This window comes from Doryrhamphus excisus, chromosome 2 (assembly GCF_030265055.1).
Source record: "Doryrhamphus excisus isolate RoL2022-K1 chromosome 2, RoL_Dexc_1.0, whole genome shotgun sequence".
Taxonomy (NCBI): domain Eukaryota; kingdom Metazoa; phylum Chordata; class Actinopteri; order Syngnathiformes; family Syngnathidae; genus Doryrhamphus; species Doryrhamphus excisus.
Window position 1 is genome coordinate 20,223,017 of NC_080467.1, and position 27,701 is coordinate 20,250,717.

General features: G+C 42.9%; 1 protein-coding gene across 2 annotated transcripts; it reads left to right on the forward strand.

Moving 5' to 3' along the window:
- Nucleotides 1-62: 62 nt before the first annotated feature.
- loxhd1a (lipoxygenase homology PLAT domains 1a) lies at nt 63-27,460 on the forward strand. Of its 2 annotated transcripts, XM_058064242.1 has the most exons (42): nt 95-179; nt 1,354-2,145; nt 3,324-3,438; nt 6,263-6,343; nt 6,752-6,936; nt 8,709-8,807; nt 8,872-9,020; nt 10,156-10,279; nt 10,342-10,592; nt 10,665-10,800; nt 10,867-11,027; nt 11,096-11,182; nt 11,264-11,399; nt 11,699-11,853; nt 11,928-12,088; nt 12,623-12,699; nt 13,642-13,838; nt 13,894-14,086; nt 14,877-15,037; nt 15,108-15,441; nt 15,544-15,695; nt 16,508-16,641; nt 16,897-17,051; nt 17,118-17,222; nt 17,328-17,456; nt 18,230-18,397; nt 18,476-18,657; nt 18,789-18,905; nt 19,651-19,813; nt 19,886-20,040; nt 20,097-20,306; nt 21,425-21,542; nt 21,620-21,828; nt 21,925-22,110; nt 22,172-22,299; nt 22,361-22,478; nt 22,731-22,908; nt 25,104-25,289; nt 25,373-25,543; nt 25,739-25,877; nt 26,198-26,353; nt 26,913-27,460. In XM_058064242.1, exons 2-42 carry the CDS (start codon nt 1,479-1,481, stop codon nt 27,388-27,390), a joined length of 7,206 nt encoding a protein of 2,401 aa, XP_057920225.1. In that variant the 5' UTR covers nt 95-179; nt 1,354-1,478; the 3' UTR covers nt 27,391-27,460. The 2 variants fall into 2 exon arrangements, with proteins under 2 accessions (XP_057920226.1, XP_057920225.1); XM_058064243.1 differs by lacking the exon at nt 1,354-2,145 and having other exon boundaries at nt 63-179.
- Nucleotides 27,461-27,701: the final 241 nt, after the last annotated feature.

A 27,701-nucleotide genomic window follows, 5' to 3' on the forward strand; every position in this document is an offset into this window, starting at 1 on the left:
AGAACGATCAAACGCTCATAATAATGAAGACTATAGTGATGTTCGGATTATCTCCGAAAGCACCTGCCAATGACGCTCGTGACAATCAGGAAGTGTCGTTCCGATGCCGGAAGAGAGTGAGTTGCGAGTTGGAGATACGTACATGGCGTTGGAATTGCACTGTTGTTTTTTGTGTTCAGGTAAGAATAAAGTTGTAAAAGAGCGTCAGACACTTCTGAATATGACAACGCTATATTATATTACATTTTTAACATAATGAATGAAATAAATGAGATAACTGTTTTGTTAGTTGACAGTCATTGTTTATTTTCATATCTCTGATCTCTATATCTCTAAGCTTGCCCCTGGATGACATGCCGCTAAGGTGTCAGGTGGCAGCAATAAGTCTAATGGGAGGATTTGGCTCTTTGTTGAGTGCAGCTGAACCGCCAACGACATGCAATGTTAATAGAAAGATTATGCAGCAGAGACATAATCAGTGTTATCTTACTCTGTTTTACTTTTTCTAATTTTGTCATCAGGCATGACATGCACTTGTGCATGTCCAATCAGGCTAGGAACTAACTTACTTTCTTGTTGCTAGTCGTAGTGAGGCTAACATGCTAATCACTAGCCACTCTTTCCCTTACACTTGTGGCTTCATAATAATAATAATACATTTCATTTGTATAGCGCTTTTCAAAATGCTCAAAGACGCTTTACAGTGAAAAGAAATAGAGTTGAGTAAAAGATGCATTAAAATACAACATTCATACATTCATTCAGAGCTAAAAACAAGGCTAAAAGTGGGAAACAGCAGTCAGGTATAAAAGATTAGACATTCAAAACGGATTTAAACACGTGGGTTTTGAGTTGTTTTTGGATTGGTTTTAGGAATTTTCTGTAAAATTTTGTTTTACATTACATTACATTTCTTCAGTTAGTAGTGACGCTTTAGACAACAACTTAAATATAGAAACATGATTCAGCCATCATTGAATTCACACAAAATAGGACCCAGACTCAATCTGACGATGGCACCATCACTGTACAGTAAATCAGTTCCTTGGACTTGTGATGTGCTTAGAGTGACGTTTATGACCATTTAGGAAGCTCATTGGCGTAAATGGCGAGTTCATGTTAAGTGTGATGGGCAAGTGCAGGTAAAAGCGAGACACCCCTGTCCCGTAAAGCGATCCTGACACCATGAATAATGGAGGGTGAGGATAAGTTCTCTGTGCAAGGCTCCTTTTTCACACGGCTTTCTCCCGATGGTCACGTGCCGAGGCGCCTAATTTTTCATGAGTGCAGTGCGTTGGTTGTACGACCATTCCGGCCTGGTTGGTTTGAAATTACTCCATCTGTTTGTCTGAGCTGCATAAGTCCAGGCTGCCCTGAAGGCCACACCAGGACCTCTCTTCAAATGAGCTGCCCTGCTCATTCAGAAACCCAAAGACGGTCTGACGAGAGTAAATCCAAGGGAAGGGGTTGCATTGAAGATGCCGTCAAAAGACAAAAAATCAAGGGCTTCGGAAGAAACCGAGGAGGTTGACGAGGAAGTGGAGGAAGCAGAGGAGCTGAAGTTGAAGAAGAGGAGCAGCAGCAGGACCGGTGACAAGAGTAGGAAGAAACACAAAAGTTCAGAGCGCTCTGAGGAAAACGGTTCGGAGAAGAAGAAAAGGGAGGGCGATAAAGTCAAAGACAAAAATAAGAAAAAGAAAGAAGATGTGCTTGAGAGGGAAGAAGGTGAGCAGAACAACAATGACCCGACCACCCCCTCCAAAAGGGAGAAATCCAAAGAGGACGTGAGTGAGGGGACCAAGGAGGAAAAGAAGAAAAAGAAGAAGAAACCCTCCTCAGAGAACCCGGAGGAAGATGACGCGGTGGTCTCAAAAGAGAAGAAGTCCAAAGATGGCAAGAAGAAGAAAAGATCTCACAATGAGGGAGAGGAGCCCGTGGTGGAGGACCAGGAGGAAGACGACTCAAAGAAGAAGAAGAAGAAGAAGGCCAAGAAGGGGTCAACGGATAGCGATGAGGATAAAAAGAAAAAGGGGAAGAAGTCCAAAAACAAGCACGTGGACCATGCGGCCATCTACCAGAGTGAGCTGCTGAACTACCACACAGACTCATCGGACGGGTACGAGGACGACTACTACAAGAAGAAAGGTGAGGGTTTATTAGAACGAAATTAGAAATTGGTTCCCTATCATTGGGATCTCGGGCTGGGATTGGGATCACACTGGATCCATTGCGGCTGCCGGAAGCGTTTCGTAAGATGCCTGTTGTAGGCTCACACCAGCTGAGAAACGGAAAAAATCCGTTCGGGCACTGCAGATGCCACAGACGCGGGCGCAATCTCTCAATTTCATAACAATAAACATGAAAAAACATAGTTTGTACAGATACAGTACTTATTGTATGAAGTCAAAGGCCTCCAAAACACTGAGATCCACGACACCGCTGATTGTTTACGAGAACTTCCTGTATAAAGGTGAGTTATCGCATGAACATCTGCTCTCACGAGTGTAGTTCCTGCAGTGAGAGCGGATGCAAGATGGATTGGATCAGGACCGCAGCCAGGACGGATCCAGTGTGAGTCGTGGGTAAGATGGATGGAGGGCAGAGCAGTTCTGGACCTTAACATTCATTCATTTTCTACTGCTTATCCTCACGAGGGTCGCGGGGGTGCTGGAGCCTATCCCAGCTGTCTTCGGGCGAGAGGCGGGGTACACCCTGGACTGGTCACCAGCCAATCACAGGGCACATATAGACAAACAACCATTCACACTCACATTCATACCTATGGACAATTTGGAGTGGCCAATTAACCTAGCATGTTTTTGGAATGTGGGAGGAAACCGGAGTACCCGGAGAAAACCCACGCATGCACGGGGAGAACATGCAAACTCCACACAGAGATGGCCGAGGGTGGAATTGAGCTTGGGTCTCCTAGCTGTGAGGCCTGGGTGCTAACCACTGGACCACCATGCAGCTTGGACCCTAACATTGCTTTGAAGATAAAACACCAAGCTTTAGGAAGCAGGACTATGGAGTCTATGATAACAATGTACAGATTTTTATCATTCTTTTGCTTGACTCTTGCAAATGGCTAAAAGTCACTCCACATCGGGGAATCGAACACTGCATTTCTTATCCAGCATTGAGACAAAGTAAGACTGTTTCTTACATAACCCTGTGAGGAGTGGAGTAACGCAACAGGGCTATTGAATTGCCGTTGACTAATCTCCTGCTCAACTTTTAATGTTGTTACCGCAAGTCAAGGGTTTGTGTCCTGGTATCAAGTACATCACTTTTTAAACTGGATTTTTCTTCTCTCATTTTAGTATACGAGGTGGTCACTATCACTGGTGATGTCAAAGGAGCTGGGACTGATGCCAATGTGTTTGTTACCCTTTTCGGAGAGTTTGGTGTCACTCCCAAGGTGCACCTGGCAAGCAAGTGAGTGGTTCATAATTTGGGGTTCTTAATACAATACAAAAGAATCAGACTTTGTGTCTTTTCATACAGTGGACCTTGGAAGTCAAACACAATTGGTTCCAGGAAGCTGTTACTTCTAGAAGTTGTTAGTTTTTCTGCCGAAATGTTTTTCTGTGCAATTTTTGTTTGGCCCGCCAAACGTCACCAAAGTAATATAAACCATAGACAGACGACAAGATATGCATGTGGGGAAGCCGATATGTTTACTTTGTACGGAATAAAACCTCACATGATGTGTTAGAACTGCAGGACTGGATGTAGGTGGCTTGCTGCAGTACAGGTAATATGAGCCTGTTAACACGGACTATAATAGTAATGTAATGAAAGAATATAACTGAGGACAGCTTTGAAAAAAAAGGCTTTGCCAGTCAGCTTTAGACTTGTGAGCTGTAAATGGTATAATGTGGGACCGTTAAACCCATCTTGTCTGGTTCAATGTTGTGTTTTTTTTTCTTGAAAATGTATCATTGACTCCCGAGAGTCCGCTGTTGTGTCGAGAGGCAATTACTTCATATTTCTGTATGCACTTAATCATGACTATGTTCTATTCCCCTCTGATCTTTCAGCACAGAAAAGAGGTATTTTCAAACCTGTTGATAAATGTTTATTATTCCTTGTGTTGGTTTGTATTGTGCAACACTGTATAAGAGAGCACTCCTGTTCAATACTGATCGAATATTTAACCCTTTATAGGGCACCCAAAAATTCCCCCCCCAGACACTCATTGGGTTACATTGCATGTTTTCCCAACATTTGAACCTGTCAGCCTCTATAAAGGGTTAAAGCGCCACCACAGGAGGCAGCCTAGCTCTCTTCTATACAAAGAATATTTGGAGTAAGGCGGAACTACAGGACATGTGACATGGCCGGTCTTCTTTTCCATTCAGAGGCAAATGAAAGAAGACCACGATGTCATTTCTGTGGATGATCGAATGACCGTCAGTCGCACATTGATTGACAGATTGGGTTACCTGGCACAGAATGGGACATCCTTACTTTATGTTACCCACACCTTACCCTCCCGCTTCAGTCGGCATGCTCAGCGCAGCATGTATTCAGTATCTCCATGCTGTGTGACAGCGGCTGATGAAATAGCATACACGGCGAGCGCATCCAGGAGTTTCACCTTACTCTGATATATACTTATATATTACATCCCGCCTGTATTGTGTAACGCTTTGCCAAACAACATGATACGGGCGAGGGATTGTGCAACTCTTTGGAAATTCAGTGGAACTTATAAGTTGCATGAATTCCAAAGAATTTGCATTGGGTTTGCTTTCCACCGCCACCCGCCCTGTACGCTCTGATTCCCCCACAGGTGGCAGAAGTAGGGCAACCCATTCATGTGTGTTGGACAGGGTTCCATTCTTTAGTACATGACACCGTGCACCTTAATTATACAAACCTTGGCACGGCTGGTGGGCTGAACCAAACAAAGACAACTACAGTGGAACCTCCAAAGTTGAATCTCACAATACCCCATCTGAGGTCGAGTAACAATAACATTTGGAGAGACATAAATACAGCTGTGAAAGCACAAGAGCTCTCAAGACTGTAGTGTAAAATCAAGGTAATACAAATCAGGAAGTTACAGTATATACACTATATACGTACAGCTGTATAAAGGTTGATCAAGCAACAGGTTTATTGCACGGTTATTGCACAGTTTATTGCACAGTTATTGTACACTATCTACTTTTACACATTGTGCCCATTTTACTGTATTTTAGATGCATATTTTAGATGATAAATACATTTAGATGTATTTTACTAGATGTATTTTATTGTACACTAGCTACTCTTACATGCCGATATGTGTGAATTGTGCCCACTTTACTGTATTTTATGAACAGAAAGCAATGACAGGACATGGAATGAACGTATTTAACGGCTACAAAGGAACTGAACATTTAAATCACGCTAAAAGAAACCGCTCAAGAAACCACCATGAATATCTATTTGCCTAACACGAGTCTTATGAATAGCAGCAGGACATTTGAATCACGCAATGTGGGGTTGCATTCAAAGATACCAGGTCATTTAAGTTGGGGTGTAGATGTATTTTACTTCCACTGTAAGATTTACATTAGTGAGTGATGGGGACAATAACATTTGGAGAGACATAAATACAGCTGTGAAAGCACAAGAGCGCTCAAGACTATAGTGTAAAATCAAGGTAATACAAATCAGGAAGTTACAGTATATACACGATATACAGCTGTATATAGCTGTTGACCAAGCCACAGATTTATTGCACGGTTATTGCACAGTTTATTGCACGGTTATTGCACAGTTTATTGCACGGTTATTGTACACCAGCGACTCTTACACATTGTGCCCATTTTACTGTAGTTTGTGAACAGAAAGCAATGACAGGACATGGAATGTACGTATTTAACGGCTACAAAGGAACTGAAAATTAAAATCAAGCTAAAAGAAACCACCATGAATATCTATTTGCCTAACACGAGTCTCATTAACAGCAGCAGGACATTTGAATCATGCAATGTGGGGTTTCATTCAAAGATACCAGGTCATTTAAGTTGGGGTGTAGCTTATCTGTTAATTAAATAACCTTTGCATTATGCATTTAAGTTGTTTTGCTACACATGTCATTATTTCCTATGGGAAAATTGTGTCAAAAGCTCAACCTTCGAGGTTCCACAGCATTCTCTTGAAATGTAGCCTGTAACATAAAACCAGCTAAGCCCCCAATCTCACCTTGTAATCCCATTTTTATTTTACCCGGGATTGGAATAACTCATGTCTCCCCCGTTTGCAGAAGCCGGACTGCGTTTGAGAAGAATAAGACTGATGTTTTCCGTATTAAAACACACAACGTGGGGCCTCTCAAGAAACTGAGGTAAAGTCCAGTGGGATGAGTGTCAAATCGTTAAGTCGCTGCTAACATAGGATAACAGCGGCTTAACGGCGGGGTCGCACCGGAGCACTTGCCACTTATTTTCCAGCCGTGTAGCCCATCGTAGGATTTGATCCCGTGGCAGGAGGGTTAAGCTCCAGCTGTTGTTGGGTGTTAGCACGTTGTAGCACTGCCAGCAGACAGCAATGTCAATGAAAGCTGTTTAAAAAGGCATTCATCTATTTATTTTTCCTTTTTTGTAAAAGATATGATGTGAATGAATCATCAGTAACAGATGGGTAGGATTAAATAAGCTCCATTTCTACCTACTCCTTTTCGGGCATGTTGAAATGTAACAAATATACCACACCATAACAATGAACGTACCCTGACTTTATTGACTTCTCTCAGGATCGAGCACGATAACACGGGCATGAACGCCAGCTGGTTCTTGGACAGGGTGGTGGTGACCGACATGAGCCGGCCTCACTTGCGCTTCTACTTCGCTTGCAACAACTGGCTGAGTCGGGAGGAAGCCGACAACCTGTTTGTCAGGGACCTGCTCGGCAGCCTCAACCAGATGGATGTCCCCAAATGTAAGTCACTGCGGAGACCACAACACAAAATGTAAAGCGAAATAACAACATGATTAGACTGATGTCATCAGACCGCCCAATGACTGAATGACTTAAAGCAGGGGTCTCAAACTCAATTTACCTGGGGGCCACTGGAGCTAGGGTCTGGGCAAGGCTGGGCCACATCAGGTTTTAAAAAAAAAAAAAACGCATTTATTAAAAACAGAAAAAAACTTTTTCAGTGCTTTGGTTCCGATTTTCTACAAGAAAAGCTCTGATAAAACAATCCACCGTTCTCAAATATCTTAATTTTTATTTTTCAGCACAAAATAAGAAGAAATATAAATAAACAAATCAAGAATAAAGAAAATCAATCAGTAATAAATAAATATAATAATAATAATAAAACGGCTAATAATAAAAACTTAAGAAAGCACATATAGTTGGTGGGTAGACAAATGATTTTTTTCAGATTAAAATGAACAAAGCATTATTAGAGCCCTGTAGACATGACAAAACACGACTATAGTCACATTTATACCTTTTCTATTTAAAACATATTGCGCAACTGCAGGGTCTTGAGACACATGCTAACTCGCAAACTAGAGAGCTAGCGACCTAAACGGTAGCCTTCAAGTTATTTCCTTTAAACTTAAATAGCCAAAAACGTACCACTTCCACACGGATAGGGAGGATAACTATTAACAGTTATTTAACCTTTAACATGAACATGAATCAAACGTAATAATTTTTTCTGGGTACATGATACCATACAGCATCCATATCAAACTTGCGCGGGCCGCACTAACATTAAACTTTCAAGGCGGGGGCCTCAAACTAGTGTCCTGCGGGCCACATTTGGTCCATGGGCTGTGTGTTTGAGACCCCTGACTTAAAGCCAAGAAGGCAGGAAATTAAATCTGGTGTTGTTTTTGTATGTAGAATTCAAAATATCTGACATTTTAGATCCCAGAAGGAACCATTTAAACCCCAGCAACAGTAAAAAAAAATATATATATATATAAGTATGAATGTCACGTTCTTGTGCTTTTGACGTTTAACTAAAAAGTGCACGCTTCAGCATTGGGCTCACTTCACCGTTTCAGGTTGTAATTGAAATCCGTTGGAGTGTAATCCTGGTGCGCTCTCTGCTGCAATGCGATCTAATACCTCAGCACCTCCAGCCAATCAAGCCTCATGCTTTGTGAACGTGACGCTCGGATAAAGACACAAACACGTGGTTATGAATTTTTAACTTGGAAACCGGCTTGCTGTAGATTAACGCCCAAAGATGATGTATTAGTTCCAGTAATTAAGATTTGTGGTCGATCAGTTGACCCTGTGTTATATAACATTAGCTATTGCATCACTTGCCTGTCTTGTATTTCTACGTCCTGTCACGTCATTGGTACCCCTAAATAAGAAAAAAAGAAGTCCCCAAATAAGAAAAAAAAGCACAATTAAGACTCTAAACAAAGCAAAACTGAAAACAGGGCAGCCTCTTCACACCAGGACGAATACGAACCTAAAAGATAACAGGAAGAGAACGCATTGTCATGGCGGCAAAAGCAGCTGAATGGGCCTGGAGCATGACGAGGAGGTGGAGGCGAGCATGTAGCGGACGGGGGCAGCATGAGCAGAGACCTGCACACAGAGAGGGTGGGGCCAATCAGCTGCCTGCTGCCAAAAAGACAAAAGCATCCCACATAACAATACCTGACGGTGTCAATAAAAAAATGCATTATTGTATTGTAACTGTATTGATATAAATGGTGCCCTGCTTATTTTTGCAGTAAATAAATACATAGTGAGCGTGTTCACCGCCGACATGAAGGGAAGCGGAACTGACGCGGACGTCTTCCTCAACATCTTCGGAGAGAACGGTGACACAGGTGAGGGACCACATGACACGCGGGACAAATGGAACACTTCTCAACTGGTCCATGCTGAAAACAGGGGAGCGGAGGCTGGACAGCGACAAAGATAACTTCGAACGCGGCTCCGAGGACAAGTTCACCATCGAAGCGCCAAACTTGGGAAGACTGAGGAAAATCACCATCGGCCACAACAACAGAGGTTCATCTGCTGGGTGGTTTCTCGACAAGGTGTGATACTTACTCACCTGATACTTATTCATTTCTTGACTACTTCAATTTCAAGGCGGTTTCCAATGCAAAATTTAAGTAGTTACTGAGGAACTAATGAGTAGTGGTTCATTCTTCATCAGGGGTCTCAAACTCAATTTACCTGGGGGCAACTGGAGTTAGGGTCTGGGCAAGGATGGGCCTCATCAGGTTTTCTAAAAAAAAAAAAAAAAAAAACGCATTTATTAAAAACAGAAAAATGAATAAACTTTGCTTTGGTTCAGATTTTCTACAAGAAAAGCTCTGATAAAACATTCCACTATCTTACTTTTTATTTTTCTGCACAAAATAAGATCAAGAATAAAGAAAATCAATCAGTAATAAATAAATATAATAATAATAAAACGGCAAATAATAAAATCTTAAGAAAGCACATATAGTTGGTGGGTAGACAAATGATTTTTTTCAGATTAAAATGAACAAAGCATTATTAGAGCCCTGTAGACATGACAAAACACGACTATAGTCACATTTATACTCTTTTTATTTACAACATATTGCGCAACTGCAGGGTCTTGAGACACATGCTAACTCGCAAACTAGAGAGCTAGCGACCTAAATGGTAGCCTTCAAGTTATTTCCTTTAAACTTAAAAAGTCAAAAACTTACCACTTCCACACGGATAGGGAGGATAACTATTAACAGTTATTTAACCTTTAACATGAACATGAATCAAAGGTAATAATTTTTTCTGGGTACATGATACCATACAGCATCCATATCAAACTTGCGCGGGCCGCACTAACATTAAACTTTCATATCAAGGCGGGGGCCTCAAACTAGTGTCCTGTGGGCCACATTTGTCTCGTGGGCCACGTGTTTGAGACCCCTGTTCTTCATGAACCACTGCAATATTGTGTACCTTACTGTAAAGTGTTACCGTAAAATTTGTTCAGTTTTAAAGTGAGTCAAAGCTTTTCTTCCCGTCACTCACACACACACACCAGTGTTTTGCTAACTATGCTCGCCGTGCAAGCATAATTCAACAACATCATGACAATATTGACAACCTCAACCTTCAACGTTAGCCCCATTGCTAATACCAGCATACTAGCATGCGACGTCTAGCATGTAGACATTGTGTTTGCCTGCTCAGGTTACGATTGATGACATCGGGAATAAAGAAGTGTACGAGTTCCCGGTCAATCGCTGGTTTGCCATGGATGAAGATGATGGTAAAATCCAGAGAGACGTACTGGTTGGATCGCTGCAGCCAATGGGTAAGTACGCGGTACAACCTCCATTTTTGCAATCAATGTCATCATGAAATTATTGCTGCTAGGCATCGTGTACAACGTACAAGTGATGACCGGAGATGTACGAGGTGCAGGCACCAATTCCAAAATACACATGGTCATGCACGGTGCTAAGGGCTCAAAGAACAGTGGTAAAATCTTCCTGGAGGGGGGTGCCTTTGAACGTGGACTCATTGACATCTTCAATGTGGAAATATGCGAACTGATCAGCCCCCTCAGCAGGGTCACCATCGGTCACGACAACGGGGCCGTCGGTGCAGGGTGGTACTGTGAGAAGGTACAAGACATCTGGGTGATTTTGGATAAAAATCAACGCCATTTTACCCAACGCCATTTGCTTCTTGTTCAGGTGGTGATATACTGTCCCTTCACGGGGATCGAACAGACATTTCCTTGCGGGATGTGGCTGGATGAGGATGAGGGCGACGGCCTCATTGAGAGGGAGCTCTATGAGATGCTCTCCCTTAGGCAGAGGAAGCAGAAGAGTGAGTGTGCAAAGATTCAAATCAATGATTCAAATCAAGTGGCGTCTTCTCAATCTTGAACTTTAGAGTACCCGTGGTCCTTGTGGATCTGGACTTCCGATGTGAAGGGTGCGGGAACGGATGCTCAGGTGTTTCTGCAGATCTATGGCGAGAATGGCAAATCGGATGAGGTCAAATTGGAAAACAACTCGGACAGTTTTGAACAGGGTCGCCTTGACAAATTCATGGTAATCTCCCGGATTATCCAGCACGGTAAACCTTTTTCTTGCTTCACATTTTTCGGAAATCCCTTTAGATTGAAACGCCCGACATTGGAAGACTTCTAAAAGTGCGCATTTGGCACGAGAAGAGACATCCGTTCGCTGGCTGGCATTTAGGGAGGGTGAGGCCCATCGGTGCTTTGGTGGCATCTTTCAAAGCAAGCCCTCGTATTCGGTAACGTTTGAATCTGTGACTTTTGCAGGTTTCTTTGTTGAAGACTCTGACGATGGAGAAATACTCCTTTGAATGTGGCCGTTGGCTCGACATCAACGAAGACGACAATGAGATTGTCAGAGAGCTGCCGGCGACCGGAGCCCTCTGCGAGGAGCCGCTACCTTGTATGAAACATTCAAAGTTATGCTAACTACAAAATTGATTGAAGTCCAGGTTTTTCGGGGTGGAGACATTTACACATGCATAGTATAGCAACACAATATATCCCCAAGCAAGTCAGAGCTTCTCTTCCTGTCACTCACACACACACCAGTGATCGGGAGAGATGCAGCTGCAACTCAGAGATCCACTGGGAAAAAAACTTCATGAAAGACCCCCCCCCCCCGAATATAAGACGACCATTTTTTCAAATGGAAATCTCTGATTTGAACCAAATAAACATGAGCATGTTTTGTCACCTTAGTGATCAAGTATCGTGTCACCATCTGCACCGGCAACGTCGGTGGAGGCGGCACCGATGCCAGCGTCTTCCTCAACATTATCGGCGACCTTGGTGACACCGGGGAACGACTCATGTTTATGAGCAAAAATAACGTCAACAAATTTGAAAAGGGCAATGTGAGTACAGTCATGATGGTTGCGGTGCAATCAATGCACCATGATTGGCTTTGACGGTTTCTTCTGTTCTTCAGCATGATGAGTTTCTCATTGAAGCTGTGTCCTTGGGCCGCGTCCACAGGGTGCGAGTCGGACACGACGGCCGCGGCGGAGGTTGTGGTTGGTTTCTTGATAAGGTTATGGTGAGGGAGGAAGGCCAGCCAGAGTCCTTAGCCATTGAGTTCCCATGTTACAGGCAAGGATATACAGTATTTTTTTGATTCATCCATTTTTATACCACATAGAGCTGTCAGTTCATTCCTTATTCACACTACTCTAAGCAGCAGCAATGCAGCTTTTAGCCATGAAATAACCACATCACTGTACAAGCTGCAGGTTTCCAAACAAGGATCATGGCCCATCTTGTTTTTACTTCCTCTAATCCTCTCTTTCTCCTAATCATCCAAGCCACCAACCTCCTGCTTTCCCAAACAACAGCCCTAAAGGCCTCATAAGTGCAGTAAATTGGCCCTGCTGCAGTGAGACAGCTCTCCAGTTGCCTGCCATTAAGCAGTTAGGCAGGTGATGGATAGGTATCACCTTACAAATGGGGACTAAATGCACAGTGGTCAGACCGCTGTCTCCTCCAGTAACTGGAGTCAAGCTGCAAGTGCTGCGTTACATCTGGAAAAGTCACTTGTCCTTTTAGTGTCTGTAAACTTTGGATTGATCGTGTCATTATTTCATAGATTAGGTTATTCTCTAGTTGAACTAACGTCTTTTAAATCAGGTGGTTGGACCGCAATGAGGATGATGGGCAGATTGTCCGGGAGTTGGTTCCAGCCGGAGATGGCCTGCGTCTCTTTAGTGAGTACATTTCAGAAGCAAGGCATGGGGGGGGGGGGGGGGGGGGTTTGTTTTTTTGTTGTTTTTTAATCATCATCCTCTTTGAAATGTCCCATCTGCAGATGTCTTTGTGATGTCATTTTGCAAGAAGAAAGAAAATAGTAATACAATTATGAGGAAAAAAGTTGTAATATTACTACAATACATCAATGTTTTTCCCACAAAAAAGTGGCAAAAATAAAAAAGGATAATCTGCCGAGAATACGGCTTTTTGAGAAAAAAAATAGCAAAATTATTTTACAAAAAAATATACTGTGTTGTTTTTTTCAAGAAAAATGTAGCAAAACTATGAGGGGAAAAAGTTGTAATGTTGCAACAAGAGTTGCAATGATGCAATTATGAGAAAAAAGTTGTAATACTACAACAATAAATCAGTGTGTTTTTGCTACAAAAAGTGGCAAAATATGTAAAAAAAAATGTGACAAGAATAAGGTTATAATATTTTTTTCAAAAAAGCAGCATTTTTAAAAAAAGATGTAATTTTACAAGAATAAAGTTTTTTTAACAAAATGTAGCAAAAGTATTAGAAAATGTAAGTCATTTTTTCAGAAAAAAGTAATACATTTATGAGAAAAAATGTAATCTTACATGAATAAATCTATGTTTTTCCTACTAAAATATATGTTAAAAATAATGGTACTGTGACAAGAATACAGCTATAATTTTTTGAGAACAAATTAGCAAAATTCTTTTTCAAAAAAATATACTGTGTTTTTTTTTCCAAGAAAAATGTAGCAAAACTAGGAGGAAAAAGTTGTAATGTTGCAACAAGAGTTCTGTTTTTCCACAAAAAAGTAATGCAATGATGAGAAAAAGTTTTAATACTACAACAATAAATCAGTGGGGGGTTTTTGCTACAAAAAGTGGTAAAAATATGTCCTCTTTGAAATGTCCCATCTGCAGATGTCAGCTACCACATATCGATCAAGACGGGCAGCGTGAACGGGGCCAGCTCCGACTCCAGGGTATTCGTCAAGCTGTACGGCGAGAAGGGCGACACCAGCAAGATAACCCTGGCGGTTTCCGACAATGACCTGAGGAACTACTTTGAGACCGGTCGCACAGACATCTTCACCATTGAGACCTATGACATCGGGAAGGCAAGTGCACAGACTCCGATTCTTCTTCACGGTGCTAAAGTTCACGCTTTTGCAGATCAACCGCCTTCTTATCGGCCACACCAACGAAGGCCTGCGAGCCGGCTGGTTTCTGGACAGTGTTCAGATCTCAGTGCCGGTCCACGGCTTGCAGTACATGTTCCCGAGTCATCGCTGGCTTTGCAAAGATGAGGCTGACGGGAAAGTGGAGGTGGAGATCTATCCCAGCGAGATCCTGGACATGGAGAAATGTAAATATAAGACAAAAGTGTAAAAAAACATGCAAATTACATGCAAATAGTGCAAACCAACAGGCTTTTCTGCCTGTCACTCACATATGGCAGCCACATGTGGAGACGTTGGGCAAGTTAGCAAACAACAGAGGAGGAGTTGTGATGCTAATTATAAAATATTTGTGATCAATCAGTCAGGAGATGGAAAGACCTGGGTTCCAATCTTGAATCTCGAATCTCAAATCTTACTATTCTTCAATGGATGAATTGTTTTTATCTTATTCATTCATTCATTTTCTACCGCTTAACATCATGGTGGTCGAGGGGGGGCTATCCCAGCTGGCATGAGGTGGAGTACGCACTGGGCTGATGGCCAGCCAATCACAGGGCACATATAGACAAACAACCATTCACACTCACATTCATACCTATGGACAATTTGGAGTGGCCAATTAACCTAGCATGTTTTTGGAATGTGGGAGGAAACCGGAGTACCCGGAGAAAACCCACGCATGCACGGGGAGAACATGCAAACTCCACACAGAGATGGCCAAGGGTGGAATTGAACTCGGGTCTCCTAGCTGTGAGGTCTGCGTGCTAACCACTTGACTGCCATGCAGCCCTATTTTTATCTTATTTAGGGAAAAATGGTCTCGATTTTTGTGCGTTTTTGTTTTCCTTTGAACTTTTGGAACGGATTAACAACAAAAACCGAGGTACCGTGGTATGTTCAGGATTGTTTTATATTCTGGTCATCAAAACGTTTGTAAGAATCCGTCACTCTGGTCCACCACATCTTCTCCGACAGTGATCAACTATGAAGTGAGCGTGATAACAGGGGACGTGCGTACAGGAGGCACCAACGCCAACGTCTTCTGTCAGATGTACGGAGATGAAGGAAAAACCGAAGTTCTCCCGCTGAAGAGCCGCTCCAATAATTTCGAACGCGGCACCACCGAGATCTTCAAGGTGAGTATCAAAGTCGCCATTTTTCTCTGAGAGCACTTCCTGTTTCTAACCGCCTTTTTCCACAACCCAGATGGAGGCCCTGAATGTCGGCAAGCTCTACAAGCTGCGGATCTACCACGATGGGAAGGGCATCGGGGACGGCTGGTTCCTGGAGTCGGTGGACATCAAGCGCCTGACCACAGCCATGGTGCAGGTGGAGGTGAAGAAGCAGGACGGCAAGAAAGATAAAAAGAAGGACAAGAAAAAGAAGAAGAAAGAAGAGGAGGAGGAGGTGGAGATGGTTGAGGAGCTACAGGAAGTGGTGGAGACGTTCAGCTTCCCTTGTAACCGTTGGCTGGCGAGGGATGAAGAGGACAGGGAGATTGTGGTGGAACTGCTGACTGAGGACAATGAAGACCTGGAGGGTAAGCAGAACGTGACTGCGATGACATTTCCTTCCTCTAAACCTGACTTCCCTCGGAGAACTGGAAATGTCAGATGATTAACGCTTTGTTTCCCCGTGTCAGTGAACTCCTACGATGTCCACGTGTTCACCGGGACAATGTGGGGGGCGGGGACCGATGCCAAGGTCTACATCAACATCTACGGGGAGAATGGCGACACCGGCGAGAGGCTCTTCAGGAAGTCAAACAACCTGAACAAGTTTGAAAAAGGCCAGGTAAGATCACCTCTGACCATGATGGAAGCCCCTCCGACACGAAACTTTGTGATGTCATTTTGCAAGAAGAAAGAAAATAGTCATACAATAATGAGAAAAAAGTTGTAATGTTACTACAATAAATCAATGTTTTTTTCCCACCAAAAAAGTGGTCAAAATTTGTAAAAACTAAAAATGATAATGTGCTGTGAATATGGCTTTTTGAGAAAAAAAATAGCAGAAAAATGTTGCAAAATAGGAGGAAAAAGTTGTAATGTTGCAACAAGAGTTCTGTTTTTCCACAAAAAAGTAATGCAATTATGAGAAAAAAGTTTTAATACTACAACAATAAATCAGTAGTTTTTTGCTACAAAAAGTGGTAAAAATATGTTAAAAAATGGTCATGTGACAAGAATAAGGTTATAATTTTTTTTTGAAAAAAGCAGCATTTTTAAAAAAAGATGTAATTTTACAAGAATAAAGTTTTTTCAAGAAAATGTAGCAAAACTATGAGAAAATGTAAGTCATTTTTTTTAAAAAAAGTAATACATTGATGAGAAAAAATGTTCATCTTACATGAATAAATCTATGTTTTTCCTACTAAAATATCTGTTAAAAATAATGGTACTGTGACAAGAATACAGGTATGATTTTTTGAGAACAAATTAGCAAAATTCTTTTTCAAGAATCAGTAACTTTGCAAGACTAAACCTATGTTGTTTTTTTTTTCAAGAAAAATGGAGCAAAACTGTGAGAAAAATCTAGTTGTAATGTTGCAATGTGAATCAGTCACATGTGGCATTTGCTGACATTTTGTCCGGTGTGTGACCCAGGTGGACGTTTTCAGCATCACGGCAGTGGACCTGGGAACGCTGAAGAAGCTGAGAATCCGACACGACAACAGCCAAGCTGGGGCTGGCTGGTTTCTAGACAGGGTGGAGATCGTGGACAGCAAGGACGATTCCACGTAGGTGCCTGACAGTGTGTCATGATATACTATAGTGTCCAGTAAAAAGTACAAATTTTGTCAGTTTTCAATTTGTATTTAAAAAACACCTTAAAATGTATGTATATTTTTTAAAGCTAAGTACAAAAACGTCAAAGTATTTGAGATGCAGAACAGCATGAACAAAAGCAAACAAAATACATCATGTTGTAGTGCGCCTCTATGTGGAGCCACACGGTACTGCATGTGCATGCATTACATTTCACTCCATTCTAGGTACTTTTTCCCATGCAAACGATGGCTGGCGGTGGACGAGGATGACGGCCAGCTGGCCAGGGAGCTGGTTCCTGTGGACGAGGCCTTCATGAAGAGGAACGATGACAACGATGATGAGGAGGACTCTGAGGCCACCCTGGGCCTGGAGCAAAAAGGTGAGACGTGCATTTGGGGAAAGAGTCAAAGATCACAATAAACACACTCTGATGTGGGTTTGTCAGCCATGTCCACAACATACACGGTGAGGATAAAAACCGGTGAAAAGAAGTACGCTGGAACTGACGCTAACGTCTTTCTGATCCTGTACGGCACCAAGGATGACACAGGTAGAGGAACTGCATCTCATGCAAGAGTTGCGTTAACATTCCTGTCAATCAAAATAGGCCATGGGTTACATTCAGGTTTTTTTTTTCTCACTCGACTATTTGCAGGGATAATTAACCTCAAGTCTTCGAAGACACACAAAAACAAGTATGAGCGAGGTATGACGGACGAGTTCACAGTGGAGGCGGTGGACATTGGCCCGCTGAAGAAGCTTCGCATCGGACACGACAACCACGGTACTGGTCAGGCTTTTGTTTGTTCAGACAACCACATTTTCCAAAAATGTGTTTCTAATATTATGACTTCATTTCTTTATACACACACACATATATATATATATATATATATATATATATATATATATATATATATATATATATCAACTTTATGCTAGCAAAATTACATTATTCCGACTTTATTGTATTGTATTCTTGTCAGATTACTGTTTTTTCTCATCATTATGACTTTATTCTCATAATATTTTGACTTAACATGATTACTATAACTATTTTCCAAAAATGACAGTTTTGCTGATTGTTTTGTTTGTTTTTCATTATGTTTAATGTAATATTACAAACAAATAGTGTCAACTTTATGCTACTGAAATGGCGTTATTTTTATTTTCTTTTACATACACTTTTCTCTAAATATTTTGTCACTATTCCTGGAAATTACTGTTTTTTTTTTAAATTCTGTAGTTGTTATTGTTGTTGGTGGGTTTTTTTTCAGTTTTTTTGTATATATACGTATTATATTTAATGTGCCGTGGGCCGTAAATGACCCCTGGGCTGCAGTTTGGACAGCCCTGACTTACATACAATGTAAAGTAGTCAGTGTACAGCTTGTGGAACAGTATTAAGACAGTAAATATATACAGCTCACTGGATGCAGCTATGGAAAAACGGAAGGAGATTTTTTTTTTAAATGAGTTAAAAAAAAAAGTAGGATATATTTGTGGGACACAATTATGGGAATAATGAAGGAGTAACTCAACAATAACTCAACTCAGGTGGAGGCTCAGCCGGTTGGTTCCTCGACTGGGTGGAGATCGACGCTCCTTCGCTGGGACAGAAACTTCGCTTCCCATGTGGCCGCTGGCTGGATAAAGGCGAGGACGACGGCGCCATCATGCGGGATCTTTTCCCAAATCCTCTCCAAACAGAACTTTACACACCATGTAAATCCTTGCCATCAATCAGCATCGCCCCCAGTGTTCATCCAATCAAACTGAACGCTGCATGTATTGGTTTTCCAGTTGTCCCTTATGAGATCAAAATCTTCACAAGTGACGTGTTCGGAGCCGGCACAGACGCGGACGTTTTCCTGGTCCTGTACGGCCGGGATGCCGTGTGCACCCAGCAGAAGCGTCTGTGTGTCAACAAGAGGGAGAGGAGGATGTACTTTGAGAGAGGAGCAGAGGACATGTTCATCGTTGAGGTATTCCGTGCTTGTCTTAAGATATGCCTTTATTCGTCCCTCAGTGGGGAAATTTGGAAATTTGTCAAGTCCAGTCTTGGCGATTCGTCATGCCACCCTCACCTGTCACCGCCTCTTTTCCGGTGCTCAAGCTGGAAGACGTCGGGGAGGTCATCGAGAAGATCCGAATCGGTCACGACAACCGTGGGATCAACCCGGGATGGCATCTGGACAGAGTGGAGATCCGACGTCTACTCAAGAAGGGGAAGGTGCATCCTTGATTGAATACTTACGTATACATATACTATACATATACGTATACTATAACTATATACTAGTTATTGCAAAGCAAAGGGTGCAGGAGGCCGTTGTCATATTTTTAGACATACCATTCTATATAATATTCTATATAGGCTAATTCAAGACAAAGCTTTGTGCCATTATTAGTTTCAACAGTTGAGCTTTTTCACTTTTTAGGGGGTGTTTCTGTACTATTTTTCCAGTTATTTTTAATTGTTTATTTGATCTTATATTTTTAGATTATTTTTAAAATTAATATATTTCATTTTCTATTTTAATATATGTTTTTTTCTATTTTTAATAAAATATTATTGGTATATTTTGTATAAATTAATTAAATGATTATGTTTAGCATGTGAGGAAAAAACTTTGTTTTTATTTTTTATGGTTTTATTATTATAAAAACGATATTTTATTTATTATGTTATTACAATTATTGATTATTCAGTATATCATATATATAAAAAATACATAAATACCTCTAAATAATAATAATGTGAGGGGAATGGGGGGGAAGAAAATTCCAGAAAATATAAATACAATCTAAATAATTGATGGACTATTCTGCTTTATTAATCATCTGAAAAAAATAGTTTGCAGTAGATTTATAGAAAAGAAAAATACAGAAAATACAGCAAAATCCTTACTTAAATACTTCAATGCAAAAAGAAGATGAATAAAATATTGAAAGTGGTGTCCTTGATTCTCTCGCAGGGTTCGGAGACAGTCATCTTCCCGTGTGAGCGCTGGCTCGCCAAGTCAGAGGACGATGGCGAGACAGTGAGGGAGCTGGTGCCCTCTGACATCATCACCGAGAAGCTCTCTCGAGACGGCAGCCTCAAGGTGACGGAGGTCGAGGTGGAGGACGCCCTGGAGAGTACGTCAACAAACAGCTGACAGATGACCTGTCAATCACAGCCCTCACGCTGTCCGCTTGTCCGTACCGCAGCTCACACGTACAAAGTGGCAGTGATGACGGGCGACGTGTACGGGGCCGGGACGGACGCCAAAGTCTTTCTCACCATTTACGGCGACCTTGGGGATACCGGCGAGAGGAAGCTCAGCAAGTCGGAGAACAACGGCAACAAGTTTGAGCGAGGATCGGTGAGAAGAACATGGAAGGATGATGTCAACATGAAATCATTTTGTTTTCCTCGCAGGTGGACAAGTTCACGATAGAAGCTGTTGACCTGGGGCAGGTTTTCAAGATCAAAATCCGCCATGATAACAGCATGATGAGCGCCGACTGGTACCTGGATCAGGTGGAGGTTCTGGACGTGGACACGGAGGAGGTGTTCCTTTTCTTATGTGAACGATGGCTCTCCAGGAAGAGGGAAGACCGACGCATCGAGAGAGTGTTCTACGTCAAGGTAACACCAAATACCCATAAAAGGTCAAGACATTTGACACTTGGGGGCATGATACTGGGCCTGATACCAGACAAACCATGTGATGATCTTATTATCACATACTATTTCATCATGAGCTTATTATCACGTACTATTTCATCAAAAGACCATTTTGTTTCCAGAAAACTTTCAGTTTATTACATGTACGTATTATATCTTCATGGAAGTTTAGCTTTCGTTTTTCCATCGTGTAACGTGCCAGAGAGTTGAATTTTGATTTGAGAGAACCAGGCTCATATTGATCCCCGTTTAATAAAAATAAACATAGACACGTATTTTGCTAACTCAGGCGGGGGAATACTTTCTACCAGTCTTCGTTCGTTCTTGCAGTTGATGAGCCATTCAGAAAAAAGCTTGAGGTCGCCCTTGGTTTTCCGACTTGTGTTTGCATTTTTAGTTTTTTCCATCATTTCAAGAGTGTCCTCCTCATTAATGGTGATAAAACGTTCCATTTCTAATATTCTGTTTGCTATTTTCCCTATTTGTCTTTCGCCGGGAGTGTCAACCGCTGACGTGTTGATAGAGCACAGACGGCAGCAAAACAAACGCTGTGTGTTCACGCTCGTGCGCTTTTCTCTGATTGGTTGTTTCACGGGTACGATACCAGAGCAGCGCGCTCTGAGTGGACAGCTACGGGGGCTGATACTGGACATGGTTAAACTCTATATTTTATCAGTATCACTGCCCTGGGCTTTGACACAGTATCATTTGGGCCTTTTCCCGTATCATTCATGGGCGCTTTCTAGGGTACAGGGCCAATTAATACTGTAGTATGTGATAACACTAAACACTAACACGTCTTATAGGTATTACAACAAAGAATACGTACTTGTACGTGTTGGCAGTGAGCGTATGAAGACACCATTGATTGTCAATAAGCTGCTGTGGTCATGTTCAAGCGAATAAGTCATTATGCTTTGAGAGGTAATTCATTCTGATCTGTAGTTAATTGATCTATTTTTTTAATCTCACATAAAAATGGCTGGTATTTTTATTTCAATATATTATTTTATTGTGGTAGATCAACAGACTGATGTATGGTATGTTGGTTGAACTCCAAATTGTACTACATCCATCAGGGCTACGAGGGCATCAGAGAGAGCCTGAGCAGCAAAAAGAAACCAGCTCTGAAGAGCGTGGACAATAACATGAACAAAAAGAGCAAAAAGAAGGAGGTACAGGAACTGGAACTTCCCGGTAAGAGCCATAAAGAAGCAGTAAGAAACGCAGTAATCTTTGAAGCAGCGATTTAAGCAGAACTTCCTCACTCTTAGTCGTACCGTATCACATCACGCTGTGCACCGGACTCGAGCGAGACGCCGCCACCACCAGCAGGGCGTACGTGATCATCATCGGGGCTGACCACAGCCGCACGGAGAGGTTGTGGCTGGACCCTCCAGACGGGAGGAAGGGCTTCCAGGCCGGCTCCCTGGAGAGCTTCGAGTGCCTCGGTTCAGATGTCGGGGAGATGAAAAAGGTGGAGGTGAGGCTCCACCCGCTCGTAATAATAATATAACAATAGCGCCTGAAGTGGAGTGATGGTACTCTTGTACACAAACCACGGTTACGACCCCTGCAGCTCGGCCATGATGGAGCCACTCCCGAGAGCTGCTGGCTGGTTGATGAACTCTCTGTTGCCGTGCCAACCAAAGGGGTCAAATATATCTTTGCGTGCATGTGTTGGCTGGCCAAAGATCGCGGTGACGGGCTGACTGCGAGAATGTTCAACGTGTTGGATGCAGAGGCCGTTTCCATCTCCCAGAAGGTACCCAACATCCAGAATTTCTTCGATATTCCATCAGATGACAAGAGCCGATCTCTCATAGGTTATTTATGAAGTCACCGTGGTTACTGGTGATGTACAAAACGCAGGAACGGACACCCAGATCTTCATGTCTGTGTTTGGCGCCAACGGCAGCACCGAAGAGATGCTGCTGCAGAAGAACGAGGACAGGTTAGACCCAAAGAAACCACGCTGTTCCAATGCCAGAAGTTCTTCAAGCGTGCATCTGCAGGTTCGAGCGAGGTCAGGAGGACACTTTTAACATGGAGGTTGATGACATCGCCCCGCTCAGGAAGATGCGGCTTCGCATTGACGGCTCCGGGAGCAGACCTGATTGGTTCCTCGATCAGGTCAGTCAACCTTACCCAACATAGCATAACCTGGAAGTACACAATTAGTACACAATTACAATAAAAATACCAAGTGGACCAATTAAGGATCCATTACACTGGGTAAACATCCTAGTTCCAGGGTCAACTCCCTGGTTCCTAGTTCCTAGTCCCGGGATAAAGTTTCTTTTTCCTATTTCCTGCTTAGTCCAGTTGAAGCCACGGTGACATGAAAGGTTGCCTTCCCATAACCCTTCATATAACGTGATCCAGGTGATCATGCGCAACCTGACCACGGAGGAAGTGTCCGTGTTCACCTATGAAGAGTGGCTGTCCAGGACACGTGGACCCAAAAGGACCATGATCTGCGAGCTGGGTGCCATGGTGGACGAGGAGATGATGGTGGAGCTCACCACTTATGTGATCCAGGTCAAGACCAGTGATGTTGCAGGTATGTCACAAGGCACCTAGTCCAGGATACACGGGGATCTAACCCAGTCCTGGCTTTGCTAAAGAGATTAATTAAATGTCATGTATACACTACACTAGTGTGTACTATTTAAGTAAACTAGTGTTTATTTTGACAGTCTAACACAGGGGTCTCAAACTCAATTTACCTGGGGGCCAACTTCCTTTTAGGAAGATGTGCACATGGACTTCCCAGCATGCTTTGTGGGTTATAAAGGATTATACAATAGTCTATTTCAATACAGTGGTCCAGTTCCATTGTGAATCCCAAGCAGCTATCCAATCTACGCTGCGTTTATCCTCACTTTACCCGACCTTGTGCAGAGTTTATCTTGTTTATCGGAAGCAGTCAAGGTCTGACTGCAACACGACAATGAAAGAAATCCTCCACTCGCCTTTTGCTCCCTTCTTCTCCTCACACACGCTGCATTCCCGCTCCCCGCTCGCCAGCAGCTGATCAATACGGTAGCGAAGCGAGGAGCCTGAGTCGACTTCAAAGTGCCTCGCCGGCGACCTCCAGCAGCCGCTTGCGAGCTGAGACGCAGTCCTGCCAAAGTAATGAGCGAGGCTGAAACATTACGTAGGCAACATCGGGTAATGGACTCCTCCGGGATCCTTGCAGGCTGATCTGCATTCCGGTGTGAGAGGCCGAGCTGCATGCGTAAGTCCACAAGAGACGGACGGGAGAGGATCACTTAAAGCAAGACAGGAAGCCAATCAGAAAGGACATTCACATTTGACTCTCCGTTCTTCTCTTCTAACGTCTCATTTAAACCACGGGCGACTTTTGCTCTCCCTTTCATTGCTGCTGCAATGAATAATACATGATGGAGGATTTAAAGCTTCTGTCTTCTCACAGTTGCTGGAAGCTAATAATCTGTCAATGTGATCTTGAGAGACTTTCCTGACAAACGGTACAAAAAGTCAACCATTCATTTGTGTTGGTGCAGTGGATGCAAGGGCCACTTTCATATTTTGTAAAGCAACACATGTAGATATTCTAAGAAGTTGTATGTACTGTATTTCAAGGAAAAACTGCATCTCTGCACTTTTGGGGAATTTTGTCCATCATTCACAATCCTTATGTGAAATATGAACACATATTTATTTCCTTTTACTGTGCATTCTAGCGCGAGAAAATGAGTTAATATGAGCTAGCCAACAACGGACATTCATTCATTCATTCATTCATTCATTTTCTACCGCTTTTTCCTCACGAGGGTCGCAGGGGTGCTGGAGCCTATCCCAGCTGTCTTTGGGTGAGAGGCGGGGTACACCCTGGACTGGTGGCCAGCCAATCACAGGGCACATATACATAGACAAACAACCATTCACACTCACATTCATACCTATGGACAATTTGGAGTGGCCAATTAACCTAGCATGTTTTTGGAATGTGGGAGGAAAACGGAGTACCCGGAGAAAACCCACGCATGCACGGGGAGAACATGCAAGAACATGCAAACTCCGCACAGAGATGGCCGTGGGTGGAATTGAACCTTGGTCTCCTAGCTGTGAGGTCTGCGTGTTAACCACTCGACTGCCGTGCCGCCTAACAACGGACATGATTGGAAATTTTGACACTATAGCCCTCACAAAAAAAACTCCAACGGTGTTATATTTACATAACTGACTTGTATATTAACCAAGCTACAGCGCTATTATTATTGTAGTTGCTAACAGCTGCGGACTAATACAACGCCTAGCTCATCGCTAGTCTCGGCGTCATTCACAGACGTGGAATAGTGGATACCGAGCTCTCAATTTCACTGCAAAAACTCAACAAGATGCTCGTTTGCCGTCAGCATTTTTTTACCTGAGGACTGGAGCACATGTCTTGTGCTGGAAGACACAGCCATCCCAAGGAGGATCATAAGTGTTGTCGCTGTTGTTGTTATTGAAGGAACTAGCATAAGAACGTGTATCAGTGCGCCTCAAAAAACAAAGTTTGGGTTGTGCTTTAAATGATCAACAAGATACTGTAACTATTATATGTTATCATCAGTCCCAATGACGTGCATTGTTAGCTAGCTCATATTAACTCGTTTTCTTGTGTGGGAAAGAAATGGATTGGGAATGATGGGCAAAATACCAAAAAAAAAGTGCAGTTCCCCTTTAAATCTTTCAATTAAATGCAATTAGACCAGCCACTAAACCACTTGATCATGTTCCCTACAGGGGCTGGAACCGATGCCAATGTATGGATCATCGTTTTCGGAGAGAATGGAGACACGGGGACTCTGGCGTTGAAGGAGTGCAACAAGTCCAACAAGTTTGAGCGCAAACAAGTGGACACCTTTCGCTTTGCGGACATCCTGAGTCTGGGAGATCTCTCCAAAGTCAGAGTGTGGCACGACAACGCAGGTCCGCGTCTTAGATAAAACGTGCTAATCGGCTCTCAGCTAGCACTCATCATCTCTTGGCTTCCTTATCGTGGTCCCATGCAGGGCTCTCACCGGGCTGGCACTTGGACTACATCGACGTAAAGGATGAGCTCTTGGACAAAACTTTTCGCTTCCCCTGCGACCGCTGGCTGGCCAAAAACGACGGCGACGGACAGATCATGAGAGAACTGGCGTGCGCTAACAACGAATACTTGGACCTGGATGAGAAAACCAGTAAGTGTTGGGATTATTTACCGAACTATTGGAGGACACGGCCATTTATGAACACAACATAGCAACAACACAACCAATGTTGTAAAAGCGATAAGGAGCTGAGGAACAGTGCTGATGATGTCATTGTAAACACGCATGACAGTCACACCCACCATTTGAAAACTTTTACCGTACCTTTGGTATTTTCTCCCAAAGAGTATGAAATTTGCGTCACAACCGGAGACACGGATGAAGCTGAAACCAAAGAGAACGCCTGGATAGTCCTGGAGGGCAGGAAGGGACGATCCAAGGAATTTTTGATGGAGAACTCGTCGAAGAAGAAGAGGTTCTTGCGGTAGGTGCTGGATTCTCCATTCTTGATATGATAATCCACATTGTTATGTCCACCTTGTTTCTTTTCAGCCGGTCCAAAAACATGAGGTTCATTGAAGAAGTGTTTTTTTTTTTTGTGATCCCACAAAAACGGACATTTTCCTTACAAGAAATCATGACAATCAAATGATTCCATTACGACAACCAGAAAAACACATGGAACATCACTTTTATCTTTGTCCTATTGTAACAAAGATGTCAACCGGGATGTACCAATACCAAGGTACCACTGTGTGAGGGATGGTTTAACCCGAAGCGGCCTGTGTTCTTGCTCCTATCTAGGGGAAACGTCGACAGGTTTGAGTTTACATCCAAGAACTTGGGCGATATCGTCGGCATATGCGTGGGCCACACGTCCAAGGATGGAAAGAAAGTGAAGGGAGAGATTCACTGGCATGTGGAGGAGATTGTCGTCACCGAAAGGGAGCTGGGCAACAAGTACGATCCTAGCGCTTGCATTTACTGTCGAAGTGTTTGGACTTTAGATGAGTTTGCTTCGGTCCACCACCAAAGGTGTCGATTTTAAACTTTAAGAGGTTTCAGGGGTTAGCATGAAGGCCACACAGTCAAGAGATCGGGAAGACCTGGGTTCATGCATGTTTTTGAAATGTGAGAAGAACATGCAAATCCAGGTCTTCCCGATCTACATTGGTTAGTCATTTTTTGGTGAGACATGCAACACAATTGATCGCCATATCTACTAGTCTATCTATCTATTGGGTAATATGAATGTAAAGGTGATTATAGGGCTGTTATTTCATGTTGAGAGGGCTCTAGTAATGTTAAATACCGTATTTGGAAGATTGTAAAAAGGTTTTTTATGCATAAAATTTGACGTTACGACTACTACGACTACGTTATACTACGTCTTGGAAATTCAGTTAACCATGATAAACGAGGGATTACCGTGCATGGAGTGTAAATAAATATTATCTCCCTACAAATGACAGAATGTTTTTTTTCTTATTTGGATCCTTTTCTGCTCCGTGGCCTTCAGGTACATCTTCAGCTGCAAGGCCCTGGTCCCCCTGTCCCCGAAGAGGGACGACTTCCTGACCTTTGAGTGCACCAAGTCCATCGAGAGCTTTGCGAGTAAAGCTCGAAGCCTGGTGCCAGTCAAGTACGAGATCATCGTCATCACGGGCGACCAGAAGGGCGCGGGCACCGACGCTAACGTTTTCGTCACCATCTTCGGCTCCAACGGCGATTCGGGACAGAGGCGGCTTCGACAGAAGTTCCGCAATCTTTTTGAGCGTGAGCAGACGGACCGTTTTCTGCTGGAGATGCTGGACATGGGCGAGCTGCACAAGGTTCGGGTGGAGCACGACAATTCAGGGCTGCACCCCGGCTGGCTGCTGGACCGCGTGGAGGTCACCAACACGGCCAACGGGGTCACCACCATTTTTCTATGCGGCAAGTGGCTGGACACCAAGAGGGCCGATGGACAGACTGTCAGAGTCCTCTACCCGAAATAGTAGTCTACGTGTCGTAACGTGACAATACTGGTCAGGAAAGTCAACGTGCCATTCTTTTTAAGTTCACCATGTCCACAACAGTTGTGTTGTAATGTTTTATAAATTAATTGATTAAATCATTGTTATACTGAAACATGTTTTTTTTTTACAGACACTACTAATTAAAAGTGCAGAACAGTACACAAGCTAGTCAGCACAAAGCAGCCATGTTTCCTTGTCTTGACAGACAAATCCACTAATCTTCTATGTCGATTATCCTTAAAACCATTGCCTTTAAATGAATGTCTTGGTGTATTTTATATGATAGAAGT

Coding starts and splice junctions, on each gene's coding strand:
- loxhd1a (XM_058064242.1), top strand. CDS start 1,479: ATGCCGTCAAAAGACAAAAAATCAAGGGCTTCGGAAGAAACCGAGGAG. Junction 11,854..11,927: donor ACAAATTTGAAAAGGGCAAT/GTGAGTACAGTC, acceptor TCTGTTCTTCAG/CATGATGAGTTTCTCATTGA. Junction 18,658..18,788: donor AGGACATGTTCATCGTTGAG/GTATTCCGTGCT, acceptor CCGGTGCTCAAG/CTGGAAGACGTCGGGGAGGT.